This window comes from Malaclemys terrapin, chromosome 18, assembly GCF_027887155.1.
Source record: "Malaclemys terrapin pileata isolate rMalTer1 chromosome 18, rMalTer1.hap1, whole genome shotgun sequence".
Lineage (NCBI taxonomy): Eukaryota > Metazoa > Chordata > Testudines > Emydidae > Malaclemys > Malaclemys terrapin.
In genome coordinates, this window is record NC_071522.1 from 19,837,962 (window position 1) to 19,856,969 (window position 19,008).

The 19,008-nt window shown below is 42.6% G+C and overlaps 1 protein-coding gene across 5 annotated transcripts; it reads left to right on the forward strand.

Moving 5' to 3' along the window:
* Positions 1-51: 51 nt before the first annotated feature.
* On the forward strand, positions 52-18,248 carry STYXL1 (serine/threonine/tyrosine interacting like 1). 5 transcript variants are annotated; one of them, XM_054008419.1, is made up of 10 exons: positions 52-120; positions 1,261-1,367; positions 4,121-4,182; positions 5,274-5,412; positions 5,690-5,746; positions 6,920-7,065; positions 8,512-8,657; positions 9,924-10,021; positions 16,785-16,995; positions 17,643-18,248. In XM_054008419.1, the coding sequence occupies exons 2-10, from the start codon at positions 1,265-1,267 to the stop codon at positions 17,737-17,739; spliced, it is 1,059 nt and encodes a 352-aa protein (XP_053864394.1). In that variant the 5' UTR covers positions 52-120; positions 1,261-1,264; the 3' UTR covers positions 17,740-18,248. The 5 variants fall into 5 exon arrangements, with proteins under 5 accessions (XP_053864394.1, XP_053864396.1, XP_053864398.1 ...); XM_054008421.1 differs by lacking the exon at positions 17,643-18,248 and adding an exon at positions 13,075-13,184 and having other exon boundaries at positions 16,785-17,051; XM_054008423.1 differs by lacking the exon at positions 17,643-18,248 and adding an exon at positions 13,075-13,142 and having other exon boundaries at positions 16,785-17,051.
* The last annotated feature ends 760 nt before the right edge of the window (positions 18,249-19,008 follow it).

Here is a 19,008-nt window from a genome sequence, read left to right on the forward strand (position 1 = left end):
CTCAAGGCGCGCCCGGGCCGAGGCTGCGCCCACCACAGGATCGCGAGAGCTGGGCGAGGGGTGGTCCCAAGTGACGTCAGCCTTGGTTACGGCCGAGCGTCGCTGCGTAGCAACCAGGAGGTGAGATGGGAATGGGACCGGGCCCAGGGCTTTGAAGGCCCCTCCCTGAGCTAGCGCGATCTTGACAGTCATAATGGGTACCACAGGGGGCACAGCTGCAGGTGCCACGGGTGTCATGGCAACAGACCTCCATGGGTGCCATGGCAACAAAGGTCATAGGTGCCATGGCAACAGATGCCACAGGTGTCATGGTAATAAATCTCCATGGGTGCCATGGCAACAGATGCCACAGGTGTGATAGGTGCCATGGCAACTGATGCCATAGCAACAGACACCCTGGGTACTACGGCTACAAACTCCACGGAAGTGGCATTGAACGGAGTGGGAGAACCTGTGCAAGCTGCAAAGGTGACGTTTAATGTGGAGTTCTGGAGCCCCAGCCTTTGTCTGGATCACTTACCGCTGTGGGCATATTGCTTTATTTTGTATTTATTGAAATGTGATGTAATTTTTTTTTGTTTACAAAATATAGAGAGAAACTCCAAGGGGTTGGAGGGCGGGGAAGATTTGATCTGGTCAGAGGAAGATCTCAGGCTTTTCAGTCTCCCATTGCCTGCAGGAGTGGTGTCTATCTATTCTGTTTCCTAACAACACTGATACTTGGGGAACACGTTTCTAAGTTACTGAGAAATAAATTGTTAATGGCCCTGGCCCCAATCCTGTGAAATGCTGCGCTCCTACCTCTGCCAGTGGAGTCAGTCTCAGCACCACTCAAGATCAGTTCCTAAATATAGAAATGCTGAACATGGATTTTTTACTCCAAGAAAACAATTTTAAGAAATGTAAGTCCTGATTTTAGGCAATAGGATCTCTCCGTGTTCATTTCATATCTGAGTGATGTGCACAGGTGTGGATGCTCTGTACATCATATTCCATTTTTCTATTTCACTATTTAAATTAGATTTTTTTAGATTGAATTCTGACCTCTATGTTTTAAAAAGCCTGATCTTGCAGTTCTCATGGAGCAAATATCCCTTATGAAGGCAAGGATTTAAGGACTCAAGCTTGGGCTCAAAGCGATTGTTTTCATTCACAGATGAGCTGGAACGGATAAAAAGTAAATTCTTCACGTTAGCTTGGTTACTTTGCAAGAACTCACCTTTTAAGAATGTATTTACTTTAATTATTATTTCCATTCAGTAAAATGGCAGGGTTGGTTCTCTGTGAGCCCACAGAGCTTTACAACATCTTGAACCAGTCCACGAAGCTCTCCAGGTTAACTGAGCCTAACTATCTCTGTTTACTGGGTAAGCTAATGAGAGTGTTGATATGTATTTTTATTGTGCAATTTGTCATATAAGTCATTCTTTTGTTTAATTATTGGGGCTAGATTGTTGGAAAACTTTGTATGTGCTTTGGGAGTGACCCAACTGCCATAAAAGTCAGTGAAAAGATGCCTATTAACAGTAATGGGAGTTGAATCAGGCCCTTTGCACTTGTGTACATGTCTGTACAAGGTTCAGGGCAACAGGGATAGGTCCTTTAGTCCTGCTTAAACCATTAGCATGCATGTGATTGTATGGTGCCCAAAGATCTTTGTAAAAAGAACAGGAGTACTTGTGGCACCTTAGAGACTAACAAATTTATTTGAGTATAAGCTTTCGTGGGCTACAGCCCACTTCTTCGGATGCATGCAGTGGAAAATACAGTAGGAAGATATAGATATATATACACAGAGAACATGAAACAATGGGTGCTACCATACACACTATAAGGAGAGTGATCAGTTAAGGTGGGCAATTATCAGCAGGAGAGAAAAAAGGACTGTTTGTAGTGATAATGAAAATAGCCCATTTCCAGCAATTGACAAGAAGATGTGAGGAACTGTAGGGGGGAAAAAATAAGCATGAGGAAATTTCCCCTCCACAGTTCCTCACATCTTCTTGTCAATTGCTGGAAATGGACCATTTTCATTACCACTACAAACAGTTCTTTTTCTCTCCTGCTGATAATAGCTCACCTTAACTGATCACTCTCCTTATAGTGTGTATGGTAACACCCATTGTTTCATGTTCTCTCTGTGTGTGTATATATATCTATATCTTCCTACTATATTTTCCACTGCATGCATCCGATGAAGTGGGCTGTAGCCCACGAAAGCTTATACTCAAATAAATTCATTAGTCTCTAAGATGCCACAAGTACTCCTGTTCTTTTTGCAGATACAGACTAACACGGCTGCTACTCTGAAGAGATCTTTGTGGGTCACTGTGATTTTATGTATAGCAGTTAGTATTTTACTGCATCTTTGATTAAAATTTGGAAGACCTATTTCTCTTAGGCTGTGTCTTCACCGCAAATAAAGATGTGTTTTACGTCGAGATAACTATTTGGAGATAAGCATCTCGATGTGAAAGCCGAGGTGAGACAAGACACAGGAGTTGACTTGTGTCCACTAGGATTTCACACTGAGGTGGCTTTCACAGAATAGGTGTTTTAATGTAATGAATACACCTTTATTTGCAGTGCAGACATAGCCTTAGAAGAGGCAGAATGGTCTTGAGGACTGAGCATGTGACTGGAACCCAGGAAATGGCTGAGTTCCACTGCTTGCTCTGTTGCTGTCCACTTAATCTCTCTGGACTAAATTTAGAAATGGTGTAAATGAAAGTGTTAATTGCATGCCTTTAAGCAGGTGTAACGTACTTGCTGTGGGGGTGGAAGAAAGGGGTATAACAGGAAAAGCAACTAACAGGAAAACATAGGAAGGCTTAAGATAAAGCAGACACCTCCTGCTTTGTTACCAATTTCTATTATTTGCTTTATCTGACACACCACTCTCCAGTCCCACCCCCCTCAGCATGAAAATTACACCATGTTAAACACCCTTAAGTCACCTTATCTCGGTGCAACTTATAACATCATTTATCAGGTTTCAGAGTAGCAGCCGTGTTAGTCTGTATCCACAAAAAGAAGAACAGGAGTACTTGTGGCATCATTTATATCACCTCTGAATTGGCCATCAGTGTCTCAGTTTCCCCTCAGTCAAATGGAGATAATGGGCCAGATTCAGCCCTGGCGTAAATCCATTCAATTACACCTGTGATGGATTTCACCAGCTAATAGTGCCATCCTCACAGAGTTGTTGGGAGGAATAATTAGTTAATGTTTGTTCGGTGCTTTGAACATATGAAGTGCTATATAAATGTTAATGAGAGTTATTATATTATTTTATAATAGGAACTCCTAATGCATTTAGGAATTTTTCATAGACATTGTTTTAATGTTGCCATATTATAAAAGTGGTGATGTAAAAATGGCACCTATGTACTCCACACACTTGCTCTCTGGGTGCATTCCATCATATCTATTTAATGTAATGACAAAATAAATTGTTTCAGAGTAGCAGCCGTGTTAGTCTGTATCCGCAAAAAGAACAGGAGTACTTGTGGCACCTTAGAGACTAACAAATTTATTAGAGCATAAGCTTTCGCTTCCGAAGAAGTGGGCTGTAGTCCACGAAAGCTTATGCTCTAATAAATTTGTTAGTCTCTAAAATAAATTGTAACTATTATTTGGGTTAGCACAGCAGAAGAATAGAGTTATGAGAGAAATAGCTGGATTCTAGTCTGACTTTTGCATCATCAATAGAATTGTTTGCTAAATTCCAGTTGCAGCATCAAATTCTGCCCTGTATTACATTTATGCAATCTCTGTGCCATGACTGCAGACTTTGGTCCTGCAGAATCTTGATTAGTGGTAGTGAGACGGAAATAATGCAGCTTGATTTTCAGATCCCAGGTTAAATTCATAAGGCGGACATCTTGAAAAAACATTGTTTTGCTTGCAAACTGAGACATTTAATCTGAAAGTCAATAGGCACAATAAACATGGAATCCCATGAAGAACTTTATACAATCTGTATTTCGGTGGTGGGTATCTAGTTGTAAGATTTGTAGAGCTCTTTGCAGTCTAAACTCCCATTGGCTTCATAAGGAGCTGGATTCTGCCTTGAAGGCACTATGTAAACCATTCACACAATCTTCATTGTTATTTTCAGATGCCCGTACAAAGCGTGAGTACAATGAAAGCCATGTGATTACAGCAAGAAGGGTTAAACAGGTAAGTTGTGGTTTCAAGTGGGTTTATCATTCATGTGTGCTGTCCATGACCTTCTGTTCTGGCTGGGGGGGGAGGGGTGCCCTAATGAGCATATCACCTGCTCCAGTCTCTCTCCTGCCTGATTCTGGAATGTTTGATTTATCCCACAAGAGGTGATGCAGATTGGGGTAGAAAAGAGGGGAAGTGAGATTACAGTAGCCTAAAGAAGGGAGACATTGAAGTTGAATATCAGGAAGAATATTCCAGCAATAAGAGCTATTGCAGAGTTGTCTCACAAAGGGCTGAGGTGAAACCCTCATCGCTTGAGATGTCTAACATTAGAGAGGACAAAGCATTCAAAAATCTACTGTATTGGAAGGTAGGCCAACAAAATGACCTCCTAGGTCTTTTCCATCTCTAACTTCTGGGATTCACCTAAAGGAGTTAGATACACAAGTCCCATTAATAGGAACTGTTCTTCTAACTCCCTTAGGTGGCTTTGCAAATCTCAGCCTTAAGTGCCTTCACTGGTAAACATCACTGCATTCAATAGAAAGTACAAGTGACGATTTCAAGAAAATAGGAGCTGGTCTAAAATAGTTCCGTGGTGACCATTGCAATGATAAATAAATACTGCAGGGCTGGAGGCTGCGAACTTAGGGAAAAACACATTCAGAGATCTGGGGAAGAAAGCTGATGCTCAAAAGACAGGATGAAACAAAGGGGTGACTCGGAGGAGGCCACACTGTCCACTGCTTTGCATTTACACCTGTGCAATGTAGAGGTAAATCACTACCATTCTGAAGTAGTTATACCAACTTTACACTGGGGTAAGTGATTGCTTAGGGTGAGAGGCAACAGTGAATCAGGAATGAGTTGGTGTAACTTACATCTTCTTGCAGTTCCTCAGCGTATAAGTTACACACCACCCTAGCGCTCCCATAGACTTAGACCCAGACCCACTTGCTGACATGTAACTTACATCACTTCTGAATTCCGCCCACTTTCTTCAAAATAAGGTATAATGATAATTTGGAAGAAATTGCTAGGGATAGTTCCATGAGGAAAAACGCAGTCCCCCTCGTAATAAGATTCTTTTGTGGTTTTGCTAGAATCCTATGGGGGATTATCTGGTACCTGACTCAGTTGAGCTGGAGTGTGTCAAATATTGTGTCGTGTATGATGGCAAAACCAGCTCTTTGGATGATATCTATTATGATGATTACGAAGAGAAGAAGGAGGATGAAAAAGGTATGTTTATTTCTCTTTCAAATAACTTGACAAGAATACTTAAGTGCACAGCCTTGATTTTGGTAACATTACACCATCAATAAGCCTCTGTCTGTCATAATATTTCACATGTTCTATTCTAGGCTTTATAAATCCAGATTTTCTTTCAAGGTCCCTGGGTCTAGACTGGCTCATCTTTCAATATGTGAACCCTTCGCTTTCAAAATCATTTAAGTGGAAAAGAGGCTATTTTTCCCAGTTCAACAAGGGTTTAGTGTGTTTATTTATTGCTTTTTAGGGACTAAAGCTGCCTCAGAGATCGCAGGAGATGAATCCAGTTCTTCGTGTTCACAAAGTGAGTTCTTTCTTTTTATTAGTAAGCTCAGGATAAAAAAAAAGAAGAATTTGCATTATCATAGTAAGAAAAATAGGACTTATCTTTAATGAGAGTAGTAATTAGATGAAGTTCTGTGGTAAATGCTTAGGTCTGGAAACCCAGAGAATAAAACGCAGATCATGGCACTGATAGCTTTGTGCATCTGTTGAGTTAATTTAAAGATACCAGGAAACATTGAAATTATTTTTCCCAAACGGCAGATTACCTTTTAGACCCTGAACTTGTAGTGACCTTGCAGCTCATTGCAGAATCACAGTCCTTGCTTCTAGATCTCCCCTGCCCCCCATTATCTGGTGTTTCAAAGTGACTATAACAGTTCTAGAGTAGCAGCCGTGTTAGTCTGTATCCGCAAAAAGAAGAACAGGAGTATTTGTGGCACCTTAGAGACTAACAAATTTATTAGAGCATAAATTTGTTAGTCTCTAAGGTGCCACAAATACTCCTGTTCTTCTTATAACAGTTCTAGTTAGCATAGAAGTATTTTGCAAACACAGATGTTTTTAAGAGGACATGATCCACTTTCAGCACATTTCACCTTGTTTCAGGCGTTAGTTTGAAACTGACAAAGCTAAGAAAGTTGAAATTTTAACTGCTAGTTTGTTAAAAATAGCTTTGTGAATTCTTAAAATCCAGCTATTTGCAGATTTGATAAAATTGTCCATAAGACCTAACTAAAGGCTTGTCTACGCATACAGCAGCACAGTGTGATTTTTCACACCCCTGAGCGATGTCGTTATCCCGAACAAATTTCCTAGTGTAGACCAGGCCTAAGAAGTGAACAAACACATACCTTGTCTTTGATATGACAGGAACAAGAGGAAGAAAAAAAAATATGACAATAGAAAAAAGGGAGCTCTCCAGACAAGAGGTTCGTAGGGAATGTCAGAAACATCCCCGGTGGCTTCCTTGCAGCAGCAGTGGCTGGAGAGTGATTGTAGCTTTTAATCCTGCTCTCTCAAGGTCCTTCAGACATCGGGGTGAAATCCTGGCCCCACTGAAGCCAAAGGGAGTTTAGTTACTGATGTCTAGGGTTACGATTTCACCCCAAGTACTCAGGGCCTGTTGGAAATAACCCTCTCTCCATCCGATTCCCTGCAGTAACCATGTGTAATAGCTTTTCCATGTCTTTAGATGCTGAGGTAGGGGCTGCCATCCAGTGTGCCAGAGTCTTAGAGCAGTTCACCCGCCACCCAGTCCGCATCCTGAAAGGAGGGTATGAGCGCTTCACTGCGTGCTACCATTTCTTGAGGACTCAGAAGATATTCTGGATGCCTCAGGTGAGATTATTGGAGAGACGGGCCAGGACTTCAGCTATAAATAGAATTTTTCTATGTACGTTCAACTAATTCCAGTGAATTCCCTAGTAATAGTTAAAGGGACACTGTCAATCTGATGTCCAGTCAATTTTTAAAAAGGAGTCAAAAATCATTTCAAGTAATACCCTTGCCCTGGAGTAAAGTGCTGTTAGATTAAACAAATCTTTCAGTTATAGTAATCTGAGGTGTTATAACAATAGCAGGTAAACATGTTTGGGCAGAAATTGTGACTGTTTTTTTAAGATATGTCTTTAATAACTTCTTACATGCAATGGCTTTCATCCCAAAGGATCACAAAGCAAACTGATACATTTTTTCAAGTATTGACTCAGGGAGAAAAGTGCCACCTATTGAGTCACTTACATTATTTCCAACAGCATCCTGTTCTGGTCTCTTACCCAAACATTAACCTGACTGGAGCCTGCTTAGACTGTGAGAGATAAGCATCCCACTTTAACATCTAGGACAAGGCTTAAAAAAAAAAAGGTAGTGATGCGTCTCTGCAATATGTCTTTGCTTTCTGTTATTCCTTCTGTTTCACATAAGCTGTGTAATAAATTGCTGGCCTGAGTGCTCCAGTTATGCTGGCTTAATAAAGTGGCTTACGAGTGATCTGCAAAGGAGAAAATAAATTGTTTGGTGACCTTTTTTGCTTCTTTATGATGTCTGACACGCCATCTACCTCAATTCTCCCTGCAGTTACAGTTGGATACGGCATTCTCCTATACTTCCTTCTCTAAACCATTGTTCAGTGCTGCTTTGTGCTGTCAAACAGCAATTGTGTTTCACCCTAATGAGGGCTGCATTTCAGTGGTGAACACTGGTGCATAGTCACTACTCAACTATTTTCCCTTCCACCCTTGGCACGGCTACAGAATTTTGTCCTTAGCCTTCATGCTGCCCAAACAGTAGGCTGTGCTAAGCTACGCTCAGAATTTTTCCTGCTCTGGGAGGAGCGATGAGTTGAAGTTGTGTTATGCAGTCACACTACACCTGCCAATCCGGGTTGACAAGTGGTTTCATTTGGCCTTGGACCAAGTAATTAGCAAACTCTAATTAATCTGAGGTACTAGTGTCCTTCCCTGCATTACAAAGGACATAGTCTATCTCTTATTCTTTTTTTTTTATTCCAGCAGGGCCACATTGGCAGTGACCATGTTCATTTCATTGGCTGAGTCTAGTGATAACGTCTGTTCTTCAGAATATCTGTCCGACTAAGTGAATGTACCCCATTTCTGTTTGAATGTAGGTGTAGGACGTTGACTGAGCACTGGTTCCATTCTTCTCAAGATTCAGGTTTAAGAACTTTCCAAGCTAAGATGAAGGCAAATAGATCTAGAAATAGATATATGAAGGCAAATAGACAGTTCTTTCAACTGTATTAATCCTTTTGTTTCTCTTGTGTAGGAACTGGATGCTTTTCAGCCCTACCCTGTAGAGATATTGCCGGCTCAGTTATATATGGGAAATTGCAGGCAGGCCTGTGACCCACAGATTCAGAAGGATCTGAAAATCAAAGCACAAGTCAACATCTCAGAGGAGATTGCAACACTGTAAGTCAATCAATCCAGTTGGATTTGCATCGATGGTTGTGTGTGTGAAAAGCTGCCAAGTGATGCACTACAGCACGGGAGCCCAATAGCAGAAGCTGCATGTTTGTGGACCTTCCGGGAACCTTGTGAGATACTCATTCAGTCAGAGTAGGATGGTGATTAGAAGTATGGGATAAACTTAAAGCTATTTAAAGCTTGTTCTTCTGACTTCTCTACTTTAGAGGTTGCAAAACAATGACTTGTTACTGCCTCAGCCTACCGTAACTCAGAAGAAGTGAGACTATGTAGAGCAAGAATGGGATCGTTATCACTGGGACTCAGATCCTCAGAGGTACCGAGGTGCTTACCTCCCATTGAAATCAATGGAAATTAGGCATCTAAATACCTGTAAGAATCTGGGCCTAAGAGTTCAACGCCAATCTTCACAATGAACCTAATGCTACATTTAAGAGGAAAATGTACAAACCAACATGCTTTCAAATGCAATTCATTTACCTTTTGTGTGATTTCTCTTACTTCTTTTTCTGTATTTGTCACTGACTGAAGCTATTTGACTAGCCACTCGAGTCAGTGGGCGAGCTATATTAGAACTACAGCTCGATACAGCCAAAAACCCAGAGACATTTTGCAAGGATGTGACGAGTGAGGACGAATATAGCTTTCTGCCTGGCTACATTTGTGCAGCCAGTTTTACCAATAGCCAAGCATTTCTTGTGTATCTGGCTCCAAAGAGAACCCTCAAAAATCTCAGAGAACTGGGCTTCCTCTCAGCTCTAAGTCACTGTTCATTACATGAAATGCATCTGCATAGCTTAAAAATTCCTCTTTGTTGTTTTGCAGCCGTTTCTCAGTGAGATGAGATATGTTGTAAGGTGGATGACACCTTAATAAGAAACCACATGAACACAGCGTCTGTGTACATTAATTATATATTTAGGAAACTCCCAAAACATGTATGACATGAAAGAACAGTTTTTTTCAGCTATCTGCCTTCATCAAGCTCCCAGGTAGAACATACTATAGGGTCATGTTAATACATAAATACTAACACAGTTTAGGTTGGCTGACTGATAATGGAACTATTGGTTATGCACCTAATGCAGCCTCAGTGTCTTACTCACTGTTCCTTACTATGATGATGACAATGAAAAGTTATTACTTATGTAACGTCAAATAAAATATGGCTGATTTGCCCCAGGCAAGTAGAATTTGGCAGAACTACTTTATTGGCCTGTTTAACATCTCTCCTGTGTGCTCCCTTTCCAGTTTCACAGATGAAAGCAAAACACTTCTTCATGTTTCTGTGGCAGATTCTCCCGATGCAGATCTTTTTTCCTTTTTCCCCACCATTTGTCACTTCATAGGTGAGTGGATTCTGATCTATAACTATCAAGTGTGCACACTGTTCTTTTGAGTGTGGAGGTTCGTAGTCTTTTAACACCTAGAAGCATGGTCCCAACTGGAGTTGTTCAGTCCATTTACTGGTGTGATGGGTTCCCCCCTCTTGGGATGCCGCCTGGAACTGGAGTACCACTGAGCCCTCCTGATCCACCAGCCTGGACTCCCTTTTCACCCTGTAATGCTGTGACAAGTTGCTAAGCTCTCCAAGCTTGCTAATTCACCAGCATACACATAGGTAGGGACACACTCAGCACTACACACACAGGTTCTTTAACCAGCCCCTGCATGGGAAGGCAAAGCTTAGGCACCTCCCAGTTCCTAAGGCACGCACCCCCCTTTAGAGGGTAAACCCCAAATTATACCATCTTGCGCTGCACAGAGAACTGTATAGCGTAAGCTCATGAAATTCGTGCCCTCCCTCAAAGTGGAGAGGCCTATACACCGCTTTCTGCCCCCAAGTTATGATGTGAAAACCACACACTGGTTTTAGACAAAATAAAAACAAATTTATTAACTACAAAAGATAGATTTTAAGTGATTATAAGGGATAGCAAATAGATCAAAGCAGATTACCTAGCAAATAAAACAAAAAACACAGTCTAAGCTTAATTAATCGGTTATAAGTAGAAAATTCTCACTCTGAATGTTGTTTTAGGCGGATTGCAGAGATTCTTGAAGGCAAGCTGCACTTGCTAGCAGCTTAATACTCCAGATATTCCTTTCACAGGCTAGTAAACCCTCTAGCCTGGGCTCCGCCCTTCCCCCAAGTTCAGTCTTTTGTTTCTCAGGTGTTTTCAGCAGTCTTCTTTCTTGGGCAGGGAGTCAGTAATGAAGGAACCATGATGATGTCACTCCCCTACCTTGAATAGGTTTTACATATGGCAGGAACCAGGGGTGAAAGTAAAATTGAAAACTTAGTGGTACGGCAACCAGCTCCGCGTGCTCCCATGGCAGTGTTTTAAAGTAAGGTGGTAGGGGCTGGTACCGATGGCCACTTTGTAATGGTATGCCGTACCGGCCCGTACCGCTTTACTTTCACCCCTGGTGGGAATCCTTTGTCTCCCAGTTTGATTCCCAGACCCCCCCAATGGAAAAACACTTGTATTATCATGGAGTCCAGTACCAGGTGACTTGGTCACATGTCTCTGTAGGGCCACAACAGCCATGAGACAGAGGCTGTCTGTAAGGTCTTCAGGAAGGCTTCTCAGGATTGCTCCCTGGTGAGAGATTAGCATTTTCCAAGACCTATTGTTCTCCTTAATGGCCCTTTCCAGCCAGCAATCTAGATTGATTGCATTCTGCCTAGTGGGGGTTCCTCAGGTGTAAACACATTTGTAATAAATGCATAGACAATATTCCTAACTTTAGATACAAAAATGATACATGCATACAAATAAGATAATCATATTCAGTGAATCATAACCTTTTCAATGATACCTCACCTGACCTATCTTGCATAAAATGCATCTTAGTTATGCCATAATCATACCATAACCATATCTCTATGAAGAATATGGGGCAAAGTGTCACACCTGCCCCCTTCGATTACTGCCAGAGGGTTAGTCACTGACTAATGCGAAGGCAGTGTGCCTGATGTCCTCCTTAGGTCTTGGTTATACAACTCCCAAGTTTTAACAAACATTGGCGTGTCATCCACAGGAGTTTTAGCAAAGTTCTCTGTTTCTTTTCCCAGGATGCCTGAAAACATTTTTGTGTGTAGCATTGTTAACACAATGCAGATCTCAATATCTTTGGAGTGTAGGTGTCTTGGCATTTAGCCACCAATGCCATGAGACAGCGTGCCTCAGTTTCCCCTTCCACACAAGCAGTCTAGGTTTGTTATGCTTTTTCTGCTGTGCCAGCTATTACTGCTGTTAACTGGTCGGCCCCCTGTGGAGCTGCATTACATCTCCAGGGCTGTGCCCATGCAAAAAATCCACCCTCCCTTCTAGGGCTTCTTTGTAATTTTCACACCAAATATTGGAACTTTCCCCACCCCCTTCTCTTAGCAGCTTTTGCTTAGTTTCTGGGTGGATTTCACCTGCCCGGGAGATTGCTTCCTCCTCCCCTTTCTCAGGTGGGTCATTAGCATTTTCACTGACACCCAAATCGTTAGTAGGATTCTTATCCTGTCTTAAAGAGAGTTAGTTTTCACAAGTACACTAGGAACAGCATTTTGAAAAAGTGGGACCTGTATTGGGGTACCCTCTGTCACGCCTCTCTCTGTTCCCAAAAGGTCAGTTGTCTGACTGCTCCCTTCTGGGAGGTCAGTTACACATTTCCCTCTTAAAACTTGAGCCACGGGCTGGGTGCCTGGGAGCACAGACGCCGACCCAGCAAATCTGTTCTGGGCAAACCCTCCCATGTGATCAGTGAGGAGACACTCCTGTACTCCCCAAATTTCTTCTTAACTTCCTCCTCTGAGCTCCCTCCCCCCCACCAGTCACACACATCTGTGCTCCCTAGAGTGGGATCTGGCCCCTATTCAGCTGTGGGATCCTTATTGGTTCTTTATTTTACATATTATTTAAATTAACATCTGCACCAATGTCCTTCCTACACTGTCAGTATTGATAGCGTTTTAATAAAACATTCACATTTCTCAAAAACACTCATTAAAAACTTTGCTTACACTAGTTATAATCAAAACATAACAGTAACATGACCCTGAATCAGATCCTTGCTAACTCTTACTTTCCCATAACACTCTAATTTCTCACCCTAGCAACTTCAGTTTTCCATACTCCTCTACACTTAGGCTAACTTAGGTCCAAAAGCTAACTTCTTAACCCAATCCATCCAGGACAGACCCCTCTGGGGTGATGTAGAGAAACGTGTCCTGACACTGCCCAGCTGTACCTTTTCAGTGGTTTAAGCGGGCTTGTGTCTCTGGGACTATTTATCTGGCACCTTTCACCAGCATTAGAAATTCATTTAAAAAATAAGAGGAGTGGGGAGAGTTCTCTGGCTTTGATTTTTCAAGACACTCATTTGTAATGCACTTTTCTTTGGTTAGATGCTCAGATGGTTCTTGGAGCAGTTCTGGTTTTCTCTACCCTGGGTCTAAGTCGGAGCAGCACGGCGGTAATGGCCTTCCTCATGCATTCATCCCATTATCCCTTAAAGGTACATCCACTCTTCTGCTTTATGCAGAGAGTGACGTGGTCTCCTGTACATTTCAATTTCGGAACTCTTCTGAGGTGCTGGAGTAATGAGGAGCAAATAACCTGTACTTTAATTCAGACTCCCTGAATACATTGTGTGACATATCTGTAACATCAAGGAGGAGACTTGGGTTTGATTCCTGGGCCTGTGATAATGCAGCTCGGTATCTGCTGGAGAGTGATCTGTATCTACCCTCCCCTGTTTGCCAACAGACCTGCCCAGAAGCTACAAACATGGCTGACTGGAAGAATTACAAATCTAAGCAACTCTGCTCTCCTGGATCTCAGAGAGAGAGAGACTTTCTGAGTCTGGGAGCTACCGTGACCTGGCTTTGTCCCTTACTCTTGTGGGATATAGGAAGTCCAGCCCACCCTGTTTGTGGAACGCTGTCTTTGTGCCCTAAAGCTGAGGTCAGCAGCATGGGTGTCTTTAAAATCCCAGATTGCTTCCCCAAGACCACATCCCTTGACCCACAGATATTGTTCTAGGGAAACCCAGACTAGGGTTGCACTTGTCTAAGAGGTTTCAGAGTAGCAGCCGTGTTAGTCTGTATCCGCAAAAAGAACAGGAGTCCTTGTGGCACCTTAGAGACTAACACATTTATTAGAGCATAAGCTTTCGTGGGCTACAGCCCACTTCTTCAGATGCATAAAATGGAACGTATATTGAGGAGATATATATACACACCCAGAGAGCATGAACAGGTGGGAGTTGTCTTACCAACTCTGAGAGGCCAATTAAGTAAGAGGAAAAAAAATTTTTGAAGTGATAATCAAGATAGCCCAGTACAGACAGTTTGATAAGAAGTGTCTCTATCTGTCTCCCCATGTAAGTACTCTCACACTTCTTATCACTTCAAAAGTTTTTTTTCCCTCTTACTTAATTGGCCTCTCAGAGTTGGTAAGACAACTCCCACCTTTTCATGCTCTCTGTATGTGTATATATATCTCCTCAATATATGTTCCATTCTATGCATCCGAAGAAGTGGGCTGTAGCCCACGAAAGCTTATGCTCAAATAAATTTGTTAGTCTCTAAGGTGCCACAAGTACTCCTGTTCTTTTAGTCTATGAAGGGTGCTCTCCTCAACCTTAACGGACCAGCACATCTCATTACGTAGCTCCACAAGTCTTCAGAAAAATATTGGGTGAAGGCTGAGAAGTACCTAGCTGTATACTAGATTGGTGGCTTATCCCCAAATTCCAGGATGTTCGTCAGTTTACTCGGTGTCCCAGCATTTTGAAAAGATGGGTCTGTCTCTCATTCTGCCTTCTCTGGGCAGACTGGGGTATCAGTGCTATCTGATCTCCTCCATGCCTTTAAAGTGAGGCCCGCTAAAAGTCTTGGTTGTGTTTGGAAAAGGAGCCCCTCTTCTGGAAATTGAATACACCTCTACCTCGATATAACGCTGTCCTCGGGAGCCAAAAAAACTTACCACATTCTAGGTGAAACCGCGTTATATCGAACTTGCTTTGATCCCCCAGAGTGCACAGCCCTGCCCCCCCGGAGCACTGCTTTACCGTGTTATATCTGAATTCGTGTTATATCGGGCCGCGTTATATTGGGGTAGAGATGTATTTGAATCCAAACTGAATCCTAAAGCTGAGCACAGATCTGGCCCATTTTTGTGTGTAAATATTTGCAACACAAAATGAGGCTTCTTACCCTGCAAGGCACATCAGAGTAACTGCGGAATGAGTTTGCCAGCAGAATGATAGAGACTCGCTGCATACTTTGCACAGGCACTGGAACCTACGGACCTAGCCTACTAATACGGGATCTGATTGCTCCCACAGACTGATAACAGTTCAATCACTATCAAACCCTCCCATGCGGAACCCTACTAAAATACTTAACTTATTGCACCCAGAGTGCAAAAGTCCAAGGCTGACAACTGACTTTTCCCTTTATTGTGATCAACGTTTTTGTTTTAACATCTTGTCAAGTCTAAACAGAAATACATCTACTCCGGAGCACCCTCACCACAGGCTGCCCACAGTGAAACAGGTTGAATGCTTGAGATTCCTGTTGCATGAAGCTCTCCTATGGGATGATTCAAACAGACAATCTTGCTGGACTGCAGCAGTGAAATATACTCATGCTGCTCTTTCAATTAGGTCTTTGACCCAGTTTGGACAAAAGTCTTGGAATGCTTTAGTGAGGCTTCAGGGATCTGGAGACATGAGTATGTTAAAAGAAATTGCACTGGTAAAACATGCTCCTGCCAAACCCTTACTCATATGAGTAATTAGTGTGTGTGTGGAGACCCACCGATAACTTGTGTGATTAGCAATTAATCATAAGCAGGTTAGAGGTTTAGGCTGTTGGTCTCCAGTATCAGAGATCCGGAAGAAACCATGCAATACAATTTCACCTTTCATCTCATTAAGCTTAAGCAATCCTAATTATGCTCCTGATTGCTATAAGAAATTCTGATTTTATCTGGTGAGAGGGACATTACTCAGTAACTTCAGTAGTGTAGCCAGAGAGGAGTGCAGTGCATTTCTATAACAACCCTGCTGTGTAACAGCAATCCAAGCTAATTACCTGAAACTAACAAGCAATCGAGATGGCTGTAATTAGCACTTTGGGATAGATCACCACTGTGCAATAGCATATAGTGCCAATCCAGGAACAGGAGACCCTCTGTCGTGCAGCTGTAGGTAGGTGCTACTTCTCTCCTTTTTCCATTGAAAAAGATCATTAGCATTTTACACTACAATCAGACCCAGTAGCCCAAGGTAGGGCTCTGGCATTGTCTTGCTGCAGAATGATGGCAGGTACATCATGGATGAGGAAAGAGGCCTGAGCTGAACACTGCAGGATATCAGTTTGGTTCATTATAGATAGGGCCCTACCAAATTCACAGTCCATTTTGATCAATTTCACAATCATAGGATTTAAAAAATCATAAATGTAATTATTTCAGCTATTTAAAACTGAAATTTCACCGTGTTGTAATTGTAGGGGTCCTGACCCATAAAGGAGTTATGAGGGGAGGGCAGGGGTTAAAAAAAACCTTGTAATATTCACCCACGAAAGCTTATGCTCCACTACATCTGTTAGTCTATAAGATGCCACAGGACTCTTTGTTGCTTTTTACAGATCCAGACTAACACGGCTACCCCTCTGATATTTGTAATTCACTGTGTCCTTTTCTTTCTCTACTGGTCCAGATACCAGATTGGTTTGTTTCTGTTCTGTATTTGTTCAGCACTTGGCACAATAGGGTCCTGGGCCATGAGTGAAGCTCCTAGATGCTATGAAAATGCAAATAATTAATCATTCTAAGACTTAGAGGTACACCTCTACCCCAATATAACGCTGTCCTCGGGAGCCAAAAAATCTTACTGTGTTATAGGTGAAACCACGTTATATCGAACTTGCTTTGATCCGCCGGAGTGCGCAGCCCCGCCCCCCGGGAGCACTCCTTTACCGCATTATATCAGAATTTGTGTTATATCGGGTCACGTTATATCGGGGTAGAGGGTGTAATTGTAACCTGGACAATACAAAGTAAGCAAGTTCCTGAGTCTTCTCCCTGTCTTTACTTGTATTTGTAGAGGGCTTGGAAATACATCCAGAAATGCAAAACAAACATGAGACCAAACCGTGGCTTTGTGCAACAGCTGTCCGATTGGGAAAGCCAAATCTATGGGTCAGCGATCACAGATATCTCCGAACCACATTACTGACAGGCAGCAAGGAGAACATCCAACAGGCAAAGCAGCCTTTCCGTCTGTACCACAGTTTAACTTGGGCTGTATTGTTTAGGTAAGGTTTGACTAGAATTGGTTGCTGTGAGTAAAATAATAAGAATAATATCATAATCGGAACCTTTAGGATTGGTTTTCATCTTCACATGTTATTATTTGGGGGCCATCATTTGGGATCCAATCCCTTATTCAGGCAAATTTGCTGAACAGTCAGTGGGAGTTGTGCATGAATCACGACTTCAGTATTTGGCTCGTTTTGTTTTAATCGTCACTTCTGTTGGCTAGGTCAATTGCAGGCTGATTATCAAAATGCTGAGCACCTGCAGCTCCCATTGAAGCCAGTAGGGGCTGGTGGTGAGCAGCATCATTGAAAACCCGTCCAGGGACCTCTACCCTTGGATGATAAATGGGTACTTTACCAGACAAACAGATAAATACGTGATACAGAATTTCAACCGTTCAGGAATTAATCCATTACAAATGCATTCTCTCAGATGTACAGTCCAATCCCAAAATGGAGTTATGCCTTCACACCCCCATGTATCTCCCATTGATTTATTTGGGCCCAGGCTCTCCAGCCTTGCCTCCTACTTGCCTCCTCATATTGCAACAGTCAGACTTCTTTGCTTTGAAGTTCTATTTGAAGCTCCAGTCCTATTATATTAAGCCAAATTAAAGTCCTGCCCAAGCTGATTCCATCCCCAGAATAGCAAGAAGATGGACCCCTGAAGGCAAGCGAAAACGAGGCCGTCCGAAAACAGCACAGCAAAGAGCTATGAAAGCACAGCTGGGGAACCATTGAAAGCCTTGCCAGAAACAGACAGGAGTGGGGGAGCTTCGTCGCTGCCCTTAACACCAGGGGTGTAATGGGAACATGATGACGATGAAGTTCAGTACCATCTATCTCCTCTTTAACGTTGTAAATTCCACACATTAGCAGCACAGCATAAGAGCTGATAGAAAATGTTACTTACACCAAATTTTGACCTCCCTACCCTGACAGTTATATTATGTCCTTCATTTTAAATCTTCATCCTCGAGCTGAACCTTCAAAGGTTTTTTGACAGGTTTGTACCAAAACATTATTACAGCCTCAATAACTCTAGCCTGGGACAGAATTACTCAACCTTGACATTCTTGCTAATGAATTGAGACAACTAACTACTTCTGAGTGCTGACATGTGTATGCTTTGTGGAAGTTGGATGAGCAGAACTAAACACTGGTGCTGTAAATTGCAATCAGAGGTAGATTTTCTGTACTAATGTCTTTTCACTGCAGTGAGAGCTATAAATGGGTCTATCCGTTTTGTACTTTGTTTCAGAACCATTATTTTTTAAGAAAATACTATGTACTTATGTGGCACCTTATGGTCCAGATTTCAGCTGATGTGTATCAGCAAAACTCCATTGACTTCAAGGGAATTATGCCAGTTTATACCAGCTGAGGACCTGCCCATACTTCCCAGGATTTCAGAGCCATCTATAAAGGTGGATCTCATTCTACTCATTTTGCATAGGGGGAGCAGAAGCACAGAGTGGTTGTGACTTGTTTAAGATCACTAAGTGAGTGAAGGTATGGCTATGCTGCAATATGTCAGCTGACTTGGGCTCACGGCACTTGGGCTGCAGGGCTGTTTAACTGCGATGTAGACATTTGGGTTCGGGCTGGAGCTTGGGCTCTCGGACCCTCCTGCCTCACTAGGCCCCAGAGCTCCGACTCTAGGCCAAGCCCAAACATCTACAGAACAGTTTTACAGCACCACAGCCTGAGCAAGCCCAAGTCACCTGACCCGGGGCAGCTGCGGAGGTTTAACTGCTGTTTATACCCTCAGGGACAGGTGGAACTAGGACTCAGGCTGCCTGACATTCAGTTCCAAGCACTAACCACTTGGTGGCACGTCTCAATAAAGGACTTACTTACTATTCTTTCCTTGCCTTACAGGGCCACAAGGCTTGTGCAGTCTTCCAATCTGCCCTGGAGCAAATGTATAGACTGGATTTTCAAAGGGGCCCCAGGGAGTTAGACACTCATCTCTCATTGTATTTCAATGGCGTTTGGAGACCTAACTCT